This window comes from Cervus canadensis, chromosome 32, assembly GCF_019320065.1.
Source record: "Cervus canadensis isolate Bull #8, Minnesota chromosome 32, ASM1932006v1, whole genome shotgun sequence".
Classification (NCBI taxonomy): Eukaryota; Metazoa; Chordata; class Mammalia; order Artiodactyla; family Cervidae; genus Cervus; species Cervus canadensis.
Genome location: NC_057417.1, coordinates 29499953 through 29515936, shown reverse-complemented (window position 1 = coordinate 29515936; position 15984 = coordinate 29499953). Strand labels below are relative to the sequence as shown.

At 56.8% G+C, this 15984-nt stretch overlaps 2 protein-coding genes across 3 annotated transcripts; both read left to right on the top strand.

Moving 5' to 3' along the window:
* Positions 1-288: 288 nt before the first annotated feature.
* Positions 289-9070, top strand: FBXO24 (F-box protein 24). The gene is made up of 10 exons (XM_043454748.1): positions 289-375; positions 625-723; positions 844-1027; positions 1993-2231; positions 2485-2719; positions 4185-4343; positions 4616-4737; positions 4989-5120; positions 8137-8307; positions 8635-9070. The coding sequence occupies exons 1-10, from the start codon at positions 304-306 to the stop codon at positions 8995-8997; spliced, it is 1776 nt and encodes a 591-aa protein (XP_043310683.1). The 5' UTR covers positions 289-303; the 3' UTR covers positions 8998-9070.
* Positions 9071-9811: 741 nt separating this feature from the next.
* Positions 9812-15189, top strand: PCOLCE (procollagen C-endopeptidase enhancer). 2 transcript variants are annotated; one of them, XM_043454738.1, is made up of 10 exons: positions 9812-10327; positions 11168-11276; positions 11677-11935; positions 12132-12206; positions 12814-12938; positions 13473-13609; positions 13941-14176; positions 14431-14508; positions 14643-14813; positions 14957-15189. In XM_043454738.1, exons 1-10 carry the CDS (start codon positions 10230-10232, stop codon positions 15097-15099), a joined length of 1431 nt encoding a protein of 476 aa, XP_043310673.1. In that variant the 5' UTR covers positions 9812-10229; the 3' UTR covers positions 15100-15189. The 2 variants fall into 2 exon arrangements, with proteins under 2 accessions (XP_043310673.1, XP_043310674.1); XM_043454739.1 differs by lacking the exon at positions 12132-12206 and having other exon boundaries at positions 9821-10327.
* Positions 15190-15984: the final 795 nt, after the last annotated feature.

Here is a 15984-nt window from a genome sequence, read left to right as displayed (position 1 = left end):
ATCCCATGAGCCCCTGGGTGGCCAGAACTGAGCTAGAACCAAGGAGCTGAGAGAGAAAATCCCAGGCAAGCTTGGGGAAAAATAGGTCACAGTGGCTGGGTGGTGAGGTCACAGAGAGAGGTTTGTCTGCCCCAGACTCCATAGGGGAGGAGCCTAGCAGGCCAAAGGGCCCCAGAAAGTCCCCCAAGCCCAGGCAGGGGACATGGTGTGGGGAAGGCAGCAGGGACGGGGGCCAGGGAGCTGAGTACGGGGGGCCAAGGGGCCCGGAGAGATGAGGGCAGGCGCAGGGAGGGGGCAGTCAGGATGGTGAGGAGAAGCCGGAGCCGGAAGCTGCAAAAATTGACCGGGCTGTGCAGACGGGAGGAGGGGCTCAGGGTGAGGGGGGAGGGCGGCGAGGCAAGGTGGGGGGCAGCAAGATGGCAGCCAGAGGTCAGGGGAGGAGTTGGACAAGGAGTCAGGCAGACAGGGAGGGGTAACCCACAGACCCAGAGGAAAAAGATGGCAGGCTCGGACAGCACAGAGCTGGGAGTCAGAGCAATGGGCCCCCCAAAACAGCAGTTAATAAGTAAGAGACGGGAGAAAGAGGGGCATGCCCGTCATGTGCGCCCCCTTCTCCTTGGGCAGGTAAAGCGGAGCTGCCCTTCATGTGGCCCTTCAGAACCTGGCGGTGAAGAGAAGGGGAGAGGAAACCCTGTTTCTGTGCAACTGTTCCCCCCAGAGCTGGTGAGTCCTTGGGGGTGGGGGGTTGGTGCTAAGAATAAAGGAACCCCGGGGCAGGATGGCTGGGCGGGGTAGGGGGGTGCCCCCTGACCCCTGCTTTCCCTGTCCTGCCCGCCCCCCCAGGTGGAGCACATCGTCTCATTCCTCCCAGTCAGAGATGTGGTCGCTCTCGGCCAGACCTGCCACTACTTCCACCAAGTTTGCGACGCTGAGGGCGTGTGGAGACGCATCTGTCACCGGCTCAGTCCTCGCCTTCGAGAGCAGGGTTCTGGAGTCCGACCCTGGAAGAGAGCTGCCATTCTGAACTGTACACCTTCCCCCCCAACCTCTAGTTCTCTCTGCCTCTGTCCTACCTTATCCTGGGGTCCCTCCTGCCCCATAAACTTGTTTGATGACCTTAGTATTCCCAGCCAACCTTCCAGGACCCCTTTCTCTGGAAGAAACTTGTTAGATTGAAACACACTCCAGCAAGGTCTTACTCCAAGTCTCTAGAGCTGCTCTCAGATGTCACCCAGAGTCCCTACTCCTTCTAGCATCCCTGCCAAGTTGCCCCCCACATTCAAACACTTCCACATTTTGCCTTGAAACATCCTCCTCTCCCAATACCTGGAGTTTTCCCTCCTCTAAACCAGGATTTCTCAACCTGGTCCCTAATAGAACTTGGGGACAAATAATTCTTTGAAGTCGGGTGAGGGGGCTATCCTCTGCATTTGTGGGATGTTTAGCAATTTCCCTCATCTCTACCCACTAAATACCAATAGCACCTCCCCCAGCTGTGACAGCCAATGTCTGCTGAGGGACAAAAATCACCCCCAGGTTGAGAAATATGCTCTAATCTCCAATCCAATAACTTCATCTCACACACCAGAGTGAAGGGAGATCCAGATAGCACATCCAGAGCTAGGGACAAGGGAGGGCTACCGGCTTTTCCCAGTCATTCCTTTTCACTCCTCTTTCTACTTTTCTATGAATTCTTGTAAGTCCTTTGATGTCTTCACCCTAATGCAAGTCTGGACCAAAGAAGTGCTCACTTAGCAGCAAGTGTATGGCCCTGGGCTGAGGTCAGGCAGAGAATTTTAGTTCAGACATGGGGCATAATTTCAGGTATCTTCTGAGCATTGCACAGGCCCTTTGGAAGGGGTCGTTCCCCAGGCATGGGGATGGGGAGGAGCTAAACACCTATCCATTGAGAAACCTAGCTTGCCCAAGCTCTGATTCATCTCCCTTGTGCCTTCCTGAGCCTTTAAATTTCCTTCTGTCTGTCTTCTCCAGACACAAAGGGCCTGTATTTCCAGGCATTTGGGGGCCGCCGCCGCTGTCTCAGCAAGAGTGTAGCTCCCCAGCTAGCCCATGGCTACCGCCGCTTCCTGCCCACCAAGGACCACGTCTTCATTCTTGACTACGCGGGGACCCTCTTCTTCCTCAAAAATGCCCTCGTCTCCTCCACCCTTGGTCAGATCCAGTGGAAGCGGGCCTGCCGCTATGTTGTATTGTGTCGTGGAGCCAAGGACGTGAGTAATAGGACCCCGACAGCCGAGACCCCACCTTTCCTCCGGGAACCCAGGGCCACACCAATCTCGAGCTGGCATCCTCAGGACAGCGCCCTCCTATACCAGGAACCTGAAGCCAAGTCCGCATTTCCCAGCCCCACACCCAAGGACCTCATTGCCTACCCCCGGATCCAGCCGCCCCGGGCCTCATCCCACTGCAAGGTTCTAGATCCCGGACACCTTCGTCTTATTCCACTGTTGTCTTTTCCTATAGTTTGCCTCAGACCCGAGATGTGACACAGTGTACCGCAAATACCTCTATGTGTTGGCCACTCGGGAGCAGCCAGGAGTGGTGGGCACGACCAGCAGCCGGGCCTGCGACTGTGTCGAGGTCTATCTGCAGTCCAGCGGGCAGCGGGTCTTCAAGATGACCTTCCACCACTCCATGAGCTTCAAGCAGATTGTGCTGGTTGGTCAGGAGACGCAGCGGGCCCTGCTGCTCCTCACAGGTGAGGCTTAAAGCAACTGGTTTACATATTGTTTTCCTACAGTCTTCAGGACCCGTGGTAGGAGGTTGGGGGGAGAGGGGCACCTCGTCCTGGTGTCAAACCAAGTATCTCTGCTTTTATCTCTCTGCTAGTCTAGGATTCTGGGTAACGTGTCATAGGAATAAAGGGCCCTGCTGCAAAAAATGGTTTGGAAACCACTGTTCTAGTGAACGCCTGATTTCTTTTTATTTATTTTTTTGGTACTCCGCATGGCATGCGGGGAGGCTTCCCTTGTAGTTAGTTGGTAAAGAATCTGCCTGCAATGCAGGAGACCTGGGTTCGATCCCTGGGTTGGGAAGATCCCCTGGAGAAAGAAATGGCAACCCACTCCAGTATCCTTGCCTGGAAAATCCCATGAACAGAGGAGCCTGGTGGGCTGCAGTCCATGGGGGTCACAAAGAGTCAGGCACGACTGAGCAACTAACACTTACTTACTTACGGCATGTGGGATCTTAGTTCCCCAATCAGGGAATGAACCTGGGGCCATGGCAGTGAAAACGCCGGGTCCTAACCACTGGACCACCAGGGAACTCCACTACTTTATTTATTTTTGGCCACACCCCATGCTTGTGGGATCTTAGTACCCCCAACTCAGGATTGAACCCACACCCCTTGCATTGGAAGGTGGAATCTTGACCACTGAACCACCAGGAAAGTCCCTGCACTGATTTTTAAAATTCTAATCATCCCAACCTCCACCAGGCACTGTACTTTATACCTGAGCTACCCCTGGCTTTTTTCTCAGTGTTCCCTAGATTTGACCACACTCCCAAGCCCCCAGACCTGAGACCTTCTGGACTTCTTTTTTTTTTTTGGCCATGCCTTGCAACTTGTGATGTTGAACCTGGGTACCCTGCAGTGGAATCACAGAGCCCTAACCACTGGACCACCCGGGAACGTTCCCCCCCCCCCCCCCACTTCTGGACTTCTTAATGCTAGGCAGGGCCGTGAATCCCCAGACATCATTCTTCCCAGCCAGGAATCAAATTAGATTCCACCAAATCCACCTGCTAGGTTTTCTCCCCACTTGTCCCTCACACTGAAGAACTCCCCTGGTTGATTTTCAGTGGTGAGGACTGGAGGCCAGGGAACTTGAAGTCACCCCCCCACCATTACCACTCCTTGCTTCTTCTCTACACTTTTCCCTCCAGCCCACTCTAGGGCAGTAAATGTTTTGTCTTGTTAGGGCTTAAGGAGTCTCTTGAGAAGTTAATGTGATTGGGAGTTCCCTGGTGGCCTAGTGGTTAGGATTCGGCACTTTGGGTGTGGCAGGTCCAGGTTGGATCCCTGGTCCAGGAACCATCCGGCATGCCGCATAGCATGGCATCAACAAATAAATAACATTTTTATTTAAAAAGAAGTTAATGTGGCTATTGGAGGGTCCCCTCCCCCACACAGTTGTCTGCCTCCCTGCCCCTTCCCCCAGAGGAAGGAAAGATCTACTCTTTGGTCGTGAATGAGACCCAGCTGGATCAACCACGCTCCTACACGGTTCAGCTGGCCCTGAGAAAGGTGTCCCGTTGCCTTCCTCACCTGCGTGTGGCCTGCATGGCTTCCAACCAGAGCAGTACTCTCTACATCACAGGTAAGAAAGACAACTATCTTCCTGCTTCTCCAGACCCCAGCCTTGGACAGACCTTCCAGATACAGAGCCCTCCCTTATCCTTATTCCAGCTCAGCAGGGGATCCATAGGGCATCCTAGCCAAAACAGGTGTTTAAGTTCCCAGACATCATAGCTGGTGCATTTCTAGTGGGTGTGAGACTCCCCAGAACTTGCACTTTTCATCCCAGGTAGGGCCCGATCCCTGGGACATGGGTGCCCAAAGCTGCTGAGCTGAGGGCTCCCGACCCCCCAGACCAGGGGGGAGTGTATTTTGAGGTGCACACCCCAGGGGTGTATCGTGATCTCTTTGGGACCCTTCACGCCTTTGACCCTCTGGACCAGCAGATGCCGCTTGCACTCTCACTGCCTGCCAAGGTAGGATCCTCGGGAGGGCAGGGGCGGGGGGCGGGGCTTAGGGGCCTGCAAGGCACTGAAGGTCTGAACTATGAGCAGGAATCAAATGACTGATCAGGGACGGAAAGGGGGCCTGGGAGAGGGGTGACGTGGAAGGCACAACTGGAAGCGATCAGCTGGGTAGGGCAGGTCAGCAGCGGGGAGACTCTGGAACTCAGAGTTCCTCCAAAGACCACTGAACACTCACTTTTCCTTTCTGCCTTATGTCGTAGATTCTATTCTGTGCTCTTGGCTACAATCACCTTGGCCTGGTGGATGAATTTGGCCGAATCTTTATGCAGGGAAATAACAGATATGGGCAGCTGGGAACAGGGGACAAAATGGACAGAGGGGAACCCACACAGGTGAGGATGCTTCCCAGCTACTCATCCTGCCCCCACTTTCTCTAATTCCCTGACCCCTGGATCTTTCCATGCCTCTAATTTCCATAGAATCCACTTCTTTAAAAAATACTGTATTTTGTTTATTTGCCTGTGCTGGGTCTTAGTTGCAGCATGTGGGATCTTTTAATCGCAGCACGTGGGATCTAATTCCCTGACCAGGGATCAAACCCAGGCCCCCTGCATTGGGGAGCGCGGAGTCTTGGGCACTGGACCACCAGGGAAGTCCCAGAATCCACTCTCTAATCCCTAGGAAGTTAAGCCAACCAGTTTGTAATGCTTGTGCTACTGTTGCGTGTCTCAACCAGGTTGGCACCATGAGGTGAATTTTGTGTGGCTCGTGCTGTGAGGGCAGTAGTTTAGTGACATGAGGAGACCTGGGTGGGCTGAAGTAACTCGAGGAGCCAAGATGTGAGCATCTCAGTGGGTTAGAGAGGATTTGGGTGGGTACCGGGCAAGGCATCCTGTGTAACGGGGGTGAGGACACAGCTTGCGCATCCCTGGAAAGGTGGAAAGACTGGCCTGACTAGAGCAGAGTGTGTTTTGGAATTCAGTAGCTACAAGGTGGTATTAAGGTGGTATTGTGTTAGTCGCTCGGTCGTGTCTGACTTTTTGCGACCCTATAAACTGTAGCCTGCCAGGCTCTTCTGTCCATGGAATTCTCCAGGCAAGAATACTGCAGTAAGTAGCCATTCCCTTCTCCAGGGGATCTTCCTGACTCAGGGATCAAACCTGGGTCTCCTGCATTGCAGGCAGATTCTTTACCGTCTGAGTCACGAGGGAAGCCCTACAGAAGTGTTGCTTTGGGAAAGAGCAGTTTTGGGTTCTGGAGCAGGAGACCACCCCCTTGGATGATTGAGACTGGATCACCTGGCCGGAGGGCACAGCAAGAGGCCGCCCAGAGGCTGCTGAGGGACACTTGGACTTGAGACAAGGGGTTAGGGCTGGCACAGTGGAAGCAGGAACAGAGAGGAATGGAGATATGAGGTGTTTTCAAAGAAAATGAACAGCCTCTGGAAAGTAATTACACATGAGGACAGCAGGGTAGGACATACTTGGCCCCGGCAATAGGCAGCATCACAAGTAAACACGTCATTTGGAGAGGGATGCTGGTTTTGGCGGAGAAAGTGAATTTAGCCTTTTTTTTTTTTTTTTTTGCCGTGAGATTAAAACACTGAAATAGAAATGTATAGCTGGATTCCAAGTTGGAACAAAGTTGAAATGACAAAAGTAGAGATAAGGGGAGTAAAGCTGGGTGGTAGCCGCCATTGTTGGCAGAGGGACTGAAACTTCTCTCAGACACACCCTCAAATGCCACATCTCATGGGTATAGAAAGTTTCACCCGGGAGGCGGTGGTTAATAGTGACAGTGATGACGTAGGAATATACTCCCTGAGGTGGAAAGATGGTTGTGTCTTTTTTTTGGCAGGGGGTGCTGGACACATTATGCGGACTTCTCAGGTGCCTCAGTGGTAAAGAATCCGTCTGCAGTGCAGTTTCCATTCCTGGGTTGGGAAGATCCTCTGGAGGAGGAAATGGCAACCCACTCCAGTATTCTTGCCTGAAAAATCCCATGGACAGAGGAGCTGGTGGGCTACAGTCCATGGGGTCACAAATGTGTTGGACACAGCCGAGCATGCATGCACAGCATAGGTTATGCAGGCTCTGACCTGACCAGGGATTAGACCCATGCCCTCTGCAGTGGACGCACAGAATCTTAACCACTGGACTGCCAGGGAAGTCCCAGTTATGCCGTGTGTGTGTGTGTGTGTGTGTGTGTGTGTGTGTGTGTGTACACACATGGATATATATGGCATATATATATATATCTATATATAACTGCATCAGGTCTTAGTTGCAAACTGCAGGATCTTTTGGTCTTCACTGCAGCATGGAGGATCTTTAGTTGCGGCACGTGGGATCTAGCTCCCTGACCAGGGATCCAACCTGGACCCCTGCATTGGGAGTGCGGAGTCTTAGCCACCGGACCACCAGGGAAGTTCCCATACTTTTAAGGGGGAAAAAAAATCAAGAAATGATTTACACAGCACAATCCCATTTTTGTTTAAAAATATACAGCTCGTGTGTGTATATTTATAGAGGCAACACTGAGGAAGAATGCCCAGCAAGAGGTTAATAGAAGGTGCTGGGGCTTCTTCCAGTGATTTTTAAGTGAATTTTTGCTTGACAATATTTTATAATTTTTCCTATAAACTTTCCTATAATGGCCATAAATTATATATCTACGTCATCACAGTTAAAGCGCTCACAGTCTCAGGAGCAAGTGTGCAGGAGAGGCCCTGGGATTTGCCTGCTGGGAGGTACAGTGCCTTAGGAGAGAAATCATAGCATAGTAGGGAGAGAAGTCAGATCACAGAAGGTTCAGGTGAGACTGGCTGTGGAAAGAACAAGAGGCCCACCTCAGACTGATTGTATAGCCAGTCTTGCTGCCTAAAAGACAGAGGTCAGAAGCAGCAGGAGTCGGGTGGAAGTGTTTTTCCAGAACAGCGTGGCCATTTTGAAAGGTAATGATATGACAGACTGAAAATGCTAGATGGAAGGAAGGAATCCGTGGAAGGCAGGTCCTTCCTGGAATGGCACGGGGACAGAGAGAGAGGCTCTTTTTTCCCCCTCGAGGCTGGAAGGCAGCATGAGAGACTGGCCAGGCGCAGGCCTGGGGTGAGACTAGGATGCAGACAGCAGGCCCTGGCCTTGGGCAGGAAGCCTGTTTTCCAGGGAGCCGAGAGGAGGAAGCAACAGCTGTGCTAGCGCTTCTGTGCTCAGACTGGGGCTTCGCGAGAACCGAGAACCAAGGAGGAGCCACGCTGCCTGCTGGGGGATGGAAGGGTGTTCTCGGGCCCATCTCCGCCCTCCCCTCATTTCCCCAGACTCTGCCCTGAGCTCTTCTGTCACCCTTCTTCAAGCTGCACCCCTAGTCCCTCGGCGTTCCCCACTTAGGGACCCCGTCCTGTGCCCTCAGGTACGTTATCTGCAGCGCCCCATCGCCCTGTGGTGTGGCCTCAACCACTCCTTGGTGCTGAGCCAGGGCTCGGACTTCAGCAAAGAGCTGCTGGGCTGTGGCTGCGGGGCCGGGGGCCGCCTCCCCGGCTGGCCTAAGGGCAGCGCCTCCTTCGTCAAGCTCCACATCAAGGTCAGAGCCCAGGCTCCGGTGAGAGGGCAGCTGGGGAGGGCCGGATTCATCGAGCCCAGGGGACTGGAGCTGGGGCTCCCATCGGCACCCAGGGACCCCACTTCCCAGCACTGCCCACTTCCCTTTCCTGCTGTGTACCATGGCTCCTGGCTCTCCCCCTGAGCTGATCCTGCTGGCCCTTTCTGATCTCACACAACCCTGGGGCTCAGCCAGCCAGCTCAGTTGCTGGCTCCGGGCTGGTCTGAGCGGGTGGAACACAACAGCTGGGGATCCCTGGGAACCCCGTCCTGGGGCCCCGGCTCAGCCACGCAGTCTCCTCTCCTCCAGGTCCCTTTGTGTGCCTGCTCTCTCTGCTCCACCAGAGAGTGCCTCTACATGCTGTCCAGCCATGACATTGAGCACCACCCAGCCTACCGGGACCTACCAGCCAGCAAGGCAGTGGGGACCCCTGAGCCCAGCCTGGGGGCTGGAGCACCCCAGGACCCTGGTGGGGTGGCCTGGGCCTGTGAGGAGTACCTCAGCCAGATCCACAACTGCCCCACACTGCAGGACCGCATGGAGAAGATGAAGGAGATCGTGGGCTGGATGCCCTTGATGGCCGCACAGAAGGATTTCTTTTGGGAGGCACTGGATATGCTGCAGAGGGCTGCTGGAGGGGCTGGCCAAGGCCCCCCACCCCCTGAAAGCTGACCCCCTCCTCTCCTAGTCTCACCCCCTGGAGGGAGAGTGTGGCCCTGGGTCAGGGGCTAAGGAGAGGTGGAGTGGTCGCAAGGAACACGGTGTGCACGCACGTGTGGGGAGGGGACGCAGGGGGGTGGGGCCTGCTAGACATGCCAGGGTGGGCAGGGAATGGTTTTGTAAGATGTTCATGGGGCTGCCCAGGAGGGGCCCCCAACCTGACTATCATGGATGAAAGATTTGATTGACAAATAGAATAAAAGGCTGAATCAAGGCCTGGTTTGGAACCCTGGGGCCTGGGAGGAACCTGGGGGTCAGGGTGGGGGTGCGGTGCAGGGCAGAAGCAGCTCAGGCTGTCAGTTCCTGCATCCATCAGCTTCTTCTCCCCTCCAGCCCCTACTTGGTTCTGCCACTTGGATCCTCCATCCACCAGACTGAGCAAGTTGCTTCCTTCTGACTCCATCCCTGTGCAGCCAGCCACCCCCCCAACCACTCCCCTCCTCCTGCTTTCCTTCCAGATCTGAGCTCACACGTTGTTCTTTCCCTTACTTCCTACTCCATCCTCCCCTTCCTCCATGGGGAAGACACTCCCTTTGCCCACGTACCATGCCTCCCGCCCCCCACCAACCCTAACCTCCAAGTATTTGGGAAAGAAGATGGGTAAGCAGCATTCTTTCTCTGTGGCCTGGTCTGGCCCCTGGAGGGAGAGGACAGTAAACATTTGAAGTGGAAAATAAGCTGGAGCCAGGGGGTGGTCAGGAAGTGAGTGATTAGAGGTTGGGAGTCCAGAGAAGGACTTCCTCTGGGTGCTGAGGAAGTGGGAATGGGGAGGTGCACGGGTGGTCTGGAGGGTCCGCAGGAAGGACCCCAGGCTGTGCTGGAAGGATGCTCAGGCTCTGGACAGAGCAGGGTTGCTGAAGACATTCCTGGACCGCCTGGATTATGCTGAGAGCCTGATGCTCACTCTGGCCTTCATTGCTCCACCCCTGCCCCACTAGGTCAGTATTTGTGTGTCCTGGACCTAGAGAGGCCCCTGGACTCACCACTGTCCCGGCTCTTCTCTCCCTGTCCCGCCTTCCCCACCGCCCGCCCCACTGGCCAGTCCCCACGCCCACACGCCCGAGGCTGCCTCATCTGGCACTGATTATCCGTGCTGCTGCCGCCGCCGCCGCCGCCGCTGCCACACTCAGCCGCTGCCTCTGTCTTGAAGACCCCAGCACTTCTCTCCACCCCCGCCCCTGGCCATGCTGCCTGCCGCCACAGCCTCCCTCTTGGGGCCCCTCCTCACTGCCTGGGCTCTGCTGCTGCCTTTCACCCATGGCCAGACCCCCAACTACACCAGGTAGGTTTCTTGGCACCTTCCAGATGGCTTGAGTGAGCTTCAAATCCCTAATTCCTGGGGGGGGGGGCGGGGGGGAGTGGTATGCCTGTAGATCTGGTGGCTTCTTTCACTAATACCCCCCTCCCCGCCACATCTCCCTACCCTTCTCTGGCCCCCAAGTCCTCCTTCCCTGCGGCCAGACTAGTGTTTCCTGTGGGCACCACTGCTCCCCATTCCTCCGCCCTCCGTCCTCTTCCCATCCATCTAGACATCTAGATCCTTGCCCCCCCCTTCCCCCCCCCCCAGCCCCATGGAACCTGAGAGCACCAAGACCTTGAACTTGCCTGGCGGCTGGACGTCTGGATTCCAGGAGGGAACTGGAGATGGTGGGGGGAAGAGGGGAGTGTGAGGGGGAGACCTGAGAGTCAGACACTCAAGCTCTTAGCTGGAAGCAGAGCAGGGCAGAGGTTGGGACCACGGGGCCCTGGCTGCAGCTTCTCCCTCATCCCCCACCCCCCGCATGGCCTCGTGTCTGTGTCCACATCTGGAAGTAGTTAGGCGGCTCCTGTCCCCACAGCCAGGCAGGGTGAGGGGGGTGGAGAATGAGAGGATTCCCGGAATTCCTGTTGGGGTGGGGGGTAGGGACTCTGAGGGGCTGGAGGGACAGCCAAGTGGCTGGCCCCACTTTCCCTGATCCTCTGCTGGAGTGTATCCCACCGAGGTCCTGTTTGGGCTGGCTGAGGCCACCTCGGATCCCTTGGGCCTTCCTCCCCCATCCCCCTGGCTCCCCGCCCATCCTCATCACCTCCTGGCCTCTCCAGCACTCCCCCACGCAGGGCTGACCTCTCTTCTGTTCCCCAGACCCGTGTTCCTGTGCGGAGGGGATGTGACTGGGGAGTCGGGTTACGTGGCAAGTGAGGGTTTCCCCAACCTCTACCCTCCCAATAAGGAGTGCATCTGGACAATAACGGTGAGAAGGCCCTTCTGGCCACTCTTCCCTCCTCCAAGTGTCTGAGGCCTGGGTCCAGGCAGCCAAAGGCCAGACTGCTAGGGGAATTCCCTCCCCGCCAAGTCCCACCATTTCTCCCTGGGGAAGTCCCAGCCCGCTCCCCTCTGGTCAGTGCCCACAATACCACGTGGCAAGTGACCTCACACCTTAATGCAGAGCCTGCTTGTCCATTCCCACCTTCATCTGCACCCCCTCTGGTCTCTCCACAGACCTCACTCCGGTCTTGGTGCAGTCATGCACCATCAGACTGGCCCTTTTAGGCCCAGTCTCTGTAGGAAACGCTTGGGGGAAAGAGAGGTGCCCTCTTCCTGGTCGTGTTTGGCCTGACTTTGGAGGACCCCGCCCCTGTCCCCACCGTCAGGTCCCTAAGAGCCAGACTGTGTCCCTCTCCTTCCGAGTCTTTGACCTGGAGCAGCACCCCAGCTGCCGGTACGATGCTCTGGAGATCTTTGCCGGGTCTGGAACCTCGGGCCAGCAGCTCGGACGCTTCTGCGGGACCTTCCGGCCCGCGCCCTTAGTCGCCTCCGGCAACCAGGTGACCCTGAGGATGAGATCGGACGAGGGCACGGGAGGACGAGGCTTCCTGCTCTGGTACAGCGGGCGGGCCACCTCCGGCACTGGTGAGACCTCCCTCACCTCCGCCGCCCCCTCTCCTGGCCCCGCCCCCGGCGCAGGCCCCACCCCAGCCTTAACCTCCACCCCAAGAGCCTGGGGCCCCCATGATCTCCCTTACCCTTCCTCCTCACTAACTGCCCCTTCAGTCCCTCCTCCCCGTCTTCTCTCCCCTCTCCCGCTCCCACCCACCCCCTCTTCCAGGGCCCCCCCCAGGCGCGAGGCGGAAATGGGTCACCGACCCGCGGGTGGAATGGGCGGCCTGGGGTTACTGGGACGGTGAGTAACGCCCGCCCCCGTCCGCAATCGGGCTCCCTCTGACGGGCGCGGGGGGCACCCCCGGGCTGGGGAACTAGGTTCCCCCTGACCCGGAGCCCCCTACACCCAGCCCGGGGGCTCCCGATTGCGGTCCCATCACCCCCTCCTGGCGGCAGAAGTCTCCTTAAAATCTTTAAGGCGGGACCTCCCCTGAGGGACCTCGGGGCTGTGCCCCAATTTGAGGGCACCCTCACAGCATGGGGACTCTTTCAGCCGTGATGGGGACTTTTCTGCCGGGCCGGGGAGATGGGATCTCCCAGGGGAAGAGGAGCGATAAGGCCTCGGGTCAGGGGGAGGGGCAAGAAGGGAGCGGATCCTGTCAGTTGCTTCCCCTCTTCCACCGCCCGCCTGGGCGCCCGGCGGTCCTAGACTTAGCCCTCGCGGTCCAAAACCTCTCTGAGCCCCGCTCGGCCGAGCCCCATCTCTGCTAACCTTCCCCCCTTCTTTCCTCTCCCTCCTCTCGCCCCCTCCTCCTGAGACCCAGACATCTGAGCTTTCTGCACGGTCTCCTCCAGCTGACCGAGGGTCTCCACCGCCCCCCACCCCCACTCCTCTCTCCCCTCACCAGAGCACCAATTTTGCGGGGGGCGGCTGGAGAAGGCCCAGGGAACCCTGACCACGCCCAACTGGCCCGAGTCCGATTACCCCCCTGGCATCAGCTGTTCCTGGCACATCATCGCGCCCCCGGACCAGGTACTGACCCCCTGCCCCGGTTGCCCTCGGGGACTCGGGCTGCGCCCTCCAGCATGCAGACTGCAAAGATTTACTGAACATCGACAATGTCCCCAGCACTGAGCTGGCCATGGTGGGGAGCACAAACAGACCCAGACCTGCTCGCACCCAAACAAAAAATGTAAAATCACAACTGTGAGGAGCCTTACGAGAGCGAGGTACCCGATGCCGATATATAAACAGATTTGTGTGTGTGTGTGTGTGTGTGTGTATGTGGTGGTGACGCTGGAGGTAGAGTCTGGGTCTTTTCCTTGAGAATGAGCCAGGGCTTGGCCTTGCGGACTGCGGTGACGGAGGGTCCCCGGTGAATGTGTGTGTTCCTCCGAGCCGCGGTGTGAATGCATTAAGAGGTGGGCTCCAAGGCCCGCGGGCGATGAGACAGGAGGCCCCGGCGAGCGTCCCGGAGGCGGCGGTGGGGTGGAGGAGGTGAGAACTCCGCACCTTTCCGCCACCCGGAGTTCCCCTGCGCAGCCTCCGCCTCTGCCCCGCCGCCAGGTGATCTCACTGACCTTCGGCAAGTTTGACCTGGAGCCCGACTCCTACTGCCGCTACGACTCGGTCAGCGTGTTCAACGGACCCGTGAGCGACGACGCCAAGCGGCTGGGGAAGTTCTGTGGCGACACAGTCCCGGGGTGAGGGGGCGCCACCTGGGTGGGCGACGGCGTCGGGGCGTCTCTGCAGCCCCAGGTGCGGGAGCTTGGGGTTCCCGGCGGCCGGCGGGAGGGGCGGGGCTTAGCTGAAGCCGCGGGCGGCCTACGTGTCGGCCCCAAACGGGGTGGGCGGGGCAGGTAGCGGCCCCGGCCGAGGCTTGGCTCCAGGCCTGCGGTCTGCGGATCACGAGGCCAGTGGAGCTTGCGAAATCGAGAAGCTGATGCAGCCAGCTGAGGGGCAGAGGTCAAAAGGCCGCTGGGAGCAGGATGCGCTGCCCGCCTGACGCCTCCCCCGATGCCCCGCCGCCCGCAGTTCCATCACCTCCGAAGGGAACGAGCTCCTCGTCCAGTTCGTCTCGGACCTCAGCGTCACGGCCGACGGCTTCTCGGCCACCTACAGGACCCAGCCTCGGGGCGCCACCGAAGGAGGCCCAGGGGAGGTCGGCCCGGGCCCCAAGCCCGGAGCCGGGCCCAAAGTCAAGCCCGAAGTCCCACCTGAAGAGAAACCCAAAGCCGCGCCTAAGGCAGAAGCAACTCCGGTGGGCCCGGGTGAGTCTGGAAAGGGAGAGACAGCGACGCAGGCCTCAGGGAGCTGTATCAGACAGAGCTCCTTCCTGCGCCCATTCATTCATACAGCGCCCACGAGCGCTGCCTCTGTGCTAAGGCCGGGCACTGGGTGCTGGGACCCAAAGCTGGATAGAGCTCTGAACAAGTTCAAAGCAATGAGGCTTTTGTGGGGAAAGTGGTCCTTCCTCCCTGCTGGGTAGGTTGCCCTCCACTAAGGGTGCGCCCTCCCCCACCAGATGCACCCAGTGTCACCTGCCCAAAGCAGTGCCGGAGGACAGGCACCTTGCAAAGCCACTTCTGTAACAGCGACCTGGGTAAGAAGCCCATCCCCAAGCTCTGCCCTTCCAGCTCCTATAACCTCCCCTCCTGTCTCCAAAGCTCTCCCCAAACTTCTGGTTCCAGCCCTGCCCTGGCCTCCTGTCTCACCTCTCCCGGCTCTCTCCCACAGTGGTGACAGGAATGATTAAGTCCATGGTGCGGGGCCCAGGGGAGGGCCTCACAGCAACTGTCAATGTCACTGGTGTTTACAAAGCCGGAGGCCTGGACCTGCCCGCTCCACCCACTGACACCCTCCTGAAGTTTTATGTGCCGTGCAAGCAGTGCCCGCCCATGAAGAAAGGTAATGGAGACGTGGGGAAGCGTAGAGGGAGACTGAGCCTCATGAAAACGATGGAGGTGGCAGACCTGAGGGACTGGGATGAGGCCGTATTTCTATAAGCTCTCAGTTACACAAATCCTCAATCCCTTCCTCCCCTTCCCTAGGAATCAGTTACTTGCTGATGGGCCAGGTGGACAAGAACAGAGGTCCCATCCTTCCTCCAGAGAGCTTCGTGGTTCTCCACCGGCCTACCCAGCACCAGATCCTCACCAACCTCGGCAGGAAGTGCCCCTCCAAGCCTGTTTAGCCTGCTGGGTCTCAGGCCTAAGCCCAGGCCAACCTCCCCACCCGGGACCTAGGGACCCCTTTCTTATTCAAATAAATGTTTCTTGATTGAGGAAGGGGTCACATTTCCATTTCTATGGTTTTGGTGCTCCTCTTGGGGGATTTGTTTTCATTCCTTCTTTCAACTCAAGGGTTACTACACAGAAGAATGTAAGTTGAATCTTGTCACCCCTTTGCTCAAAATTCTCCCGTATTCTCCACACACACACAAAGTGGCAACTATTAATATGCAGAGGTGATGGATATGTAAATTAGCTTGACTGTGGCAATCTTTTCACAATGTATACATATATCAAAATGTCCAGTTGTACATCTTAAATATATACAATTTTTATATGTCAAAGATATCTCAATAAAGCTGTTTTTAAAAAACAAATTAAGGGAATTCCCTGGCGGTCCAGTGGTTAAGATTCTGCACTTTTACTGCCGAGGGCCCAAGTTCAATCCCTGGTCAGGGAATTAAGATCCTGTAAGCCACGTGGCACAGTCAAAAAAAAGAAAATGACTCTCCCATGGTTTCCCATTAGTCTCAGCATAGAATCTGAAGTCCTACTATGGGCTCTGAGGCTCTAGGTGATCTGTGTCCTCTCTCTCACCTCATCTCATCTCTATTATCTCCCTTTCAGCCTCTTCCATCACACTGGCTCGTTGGCCATTTCTAGTACACATTTGCTTCCAGGCTTTGCTTTTGCTGTTCCCTCGATCTGGAATTCTCCTCCACAGACATTTCCTGGTCCACTTCCTAACTTCAATCAGATCTCAGCTCAGAAGCTCATCATAGTCACTCACTCATTTGCTCATTCCAAATGTCAGGCACTGTTTCAGGTGCCAAAAATACAAGAAAACA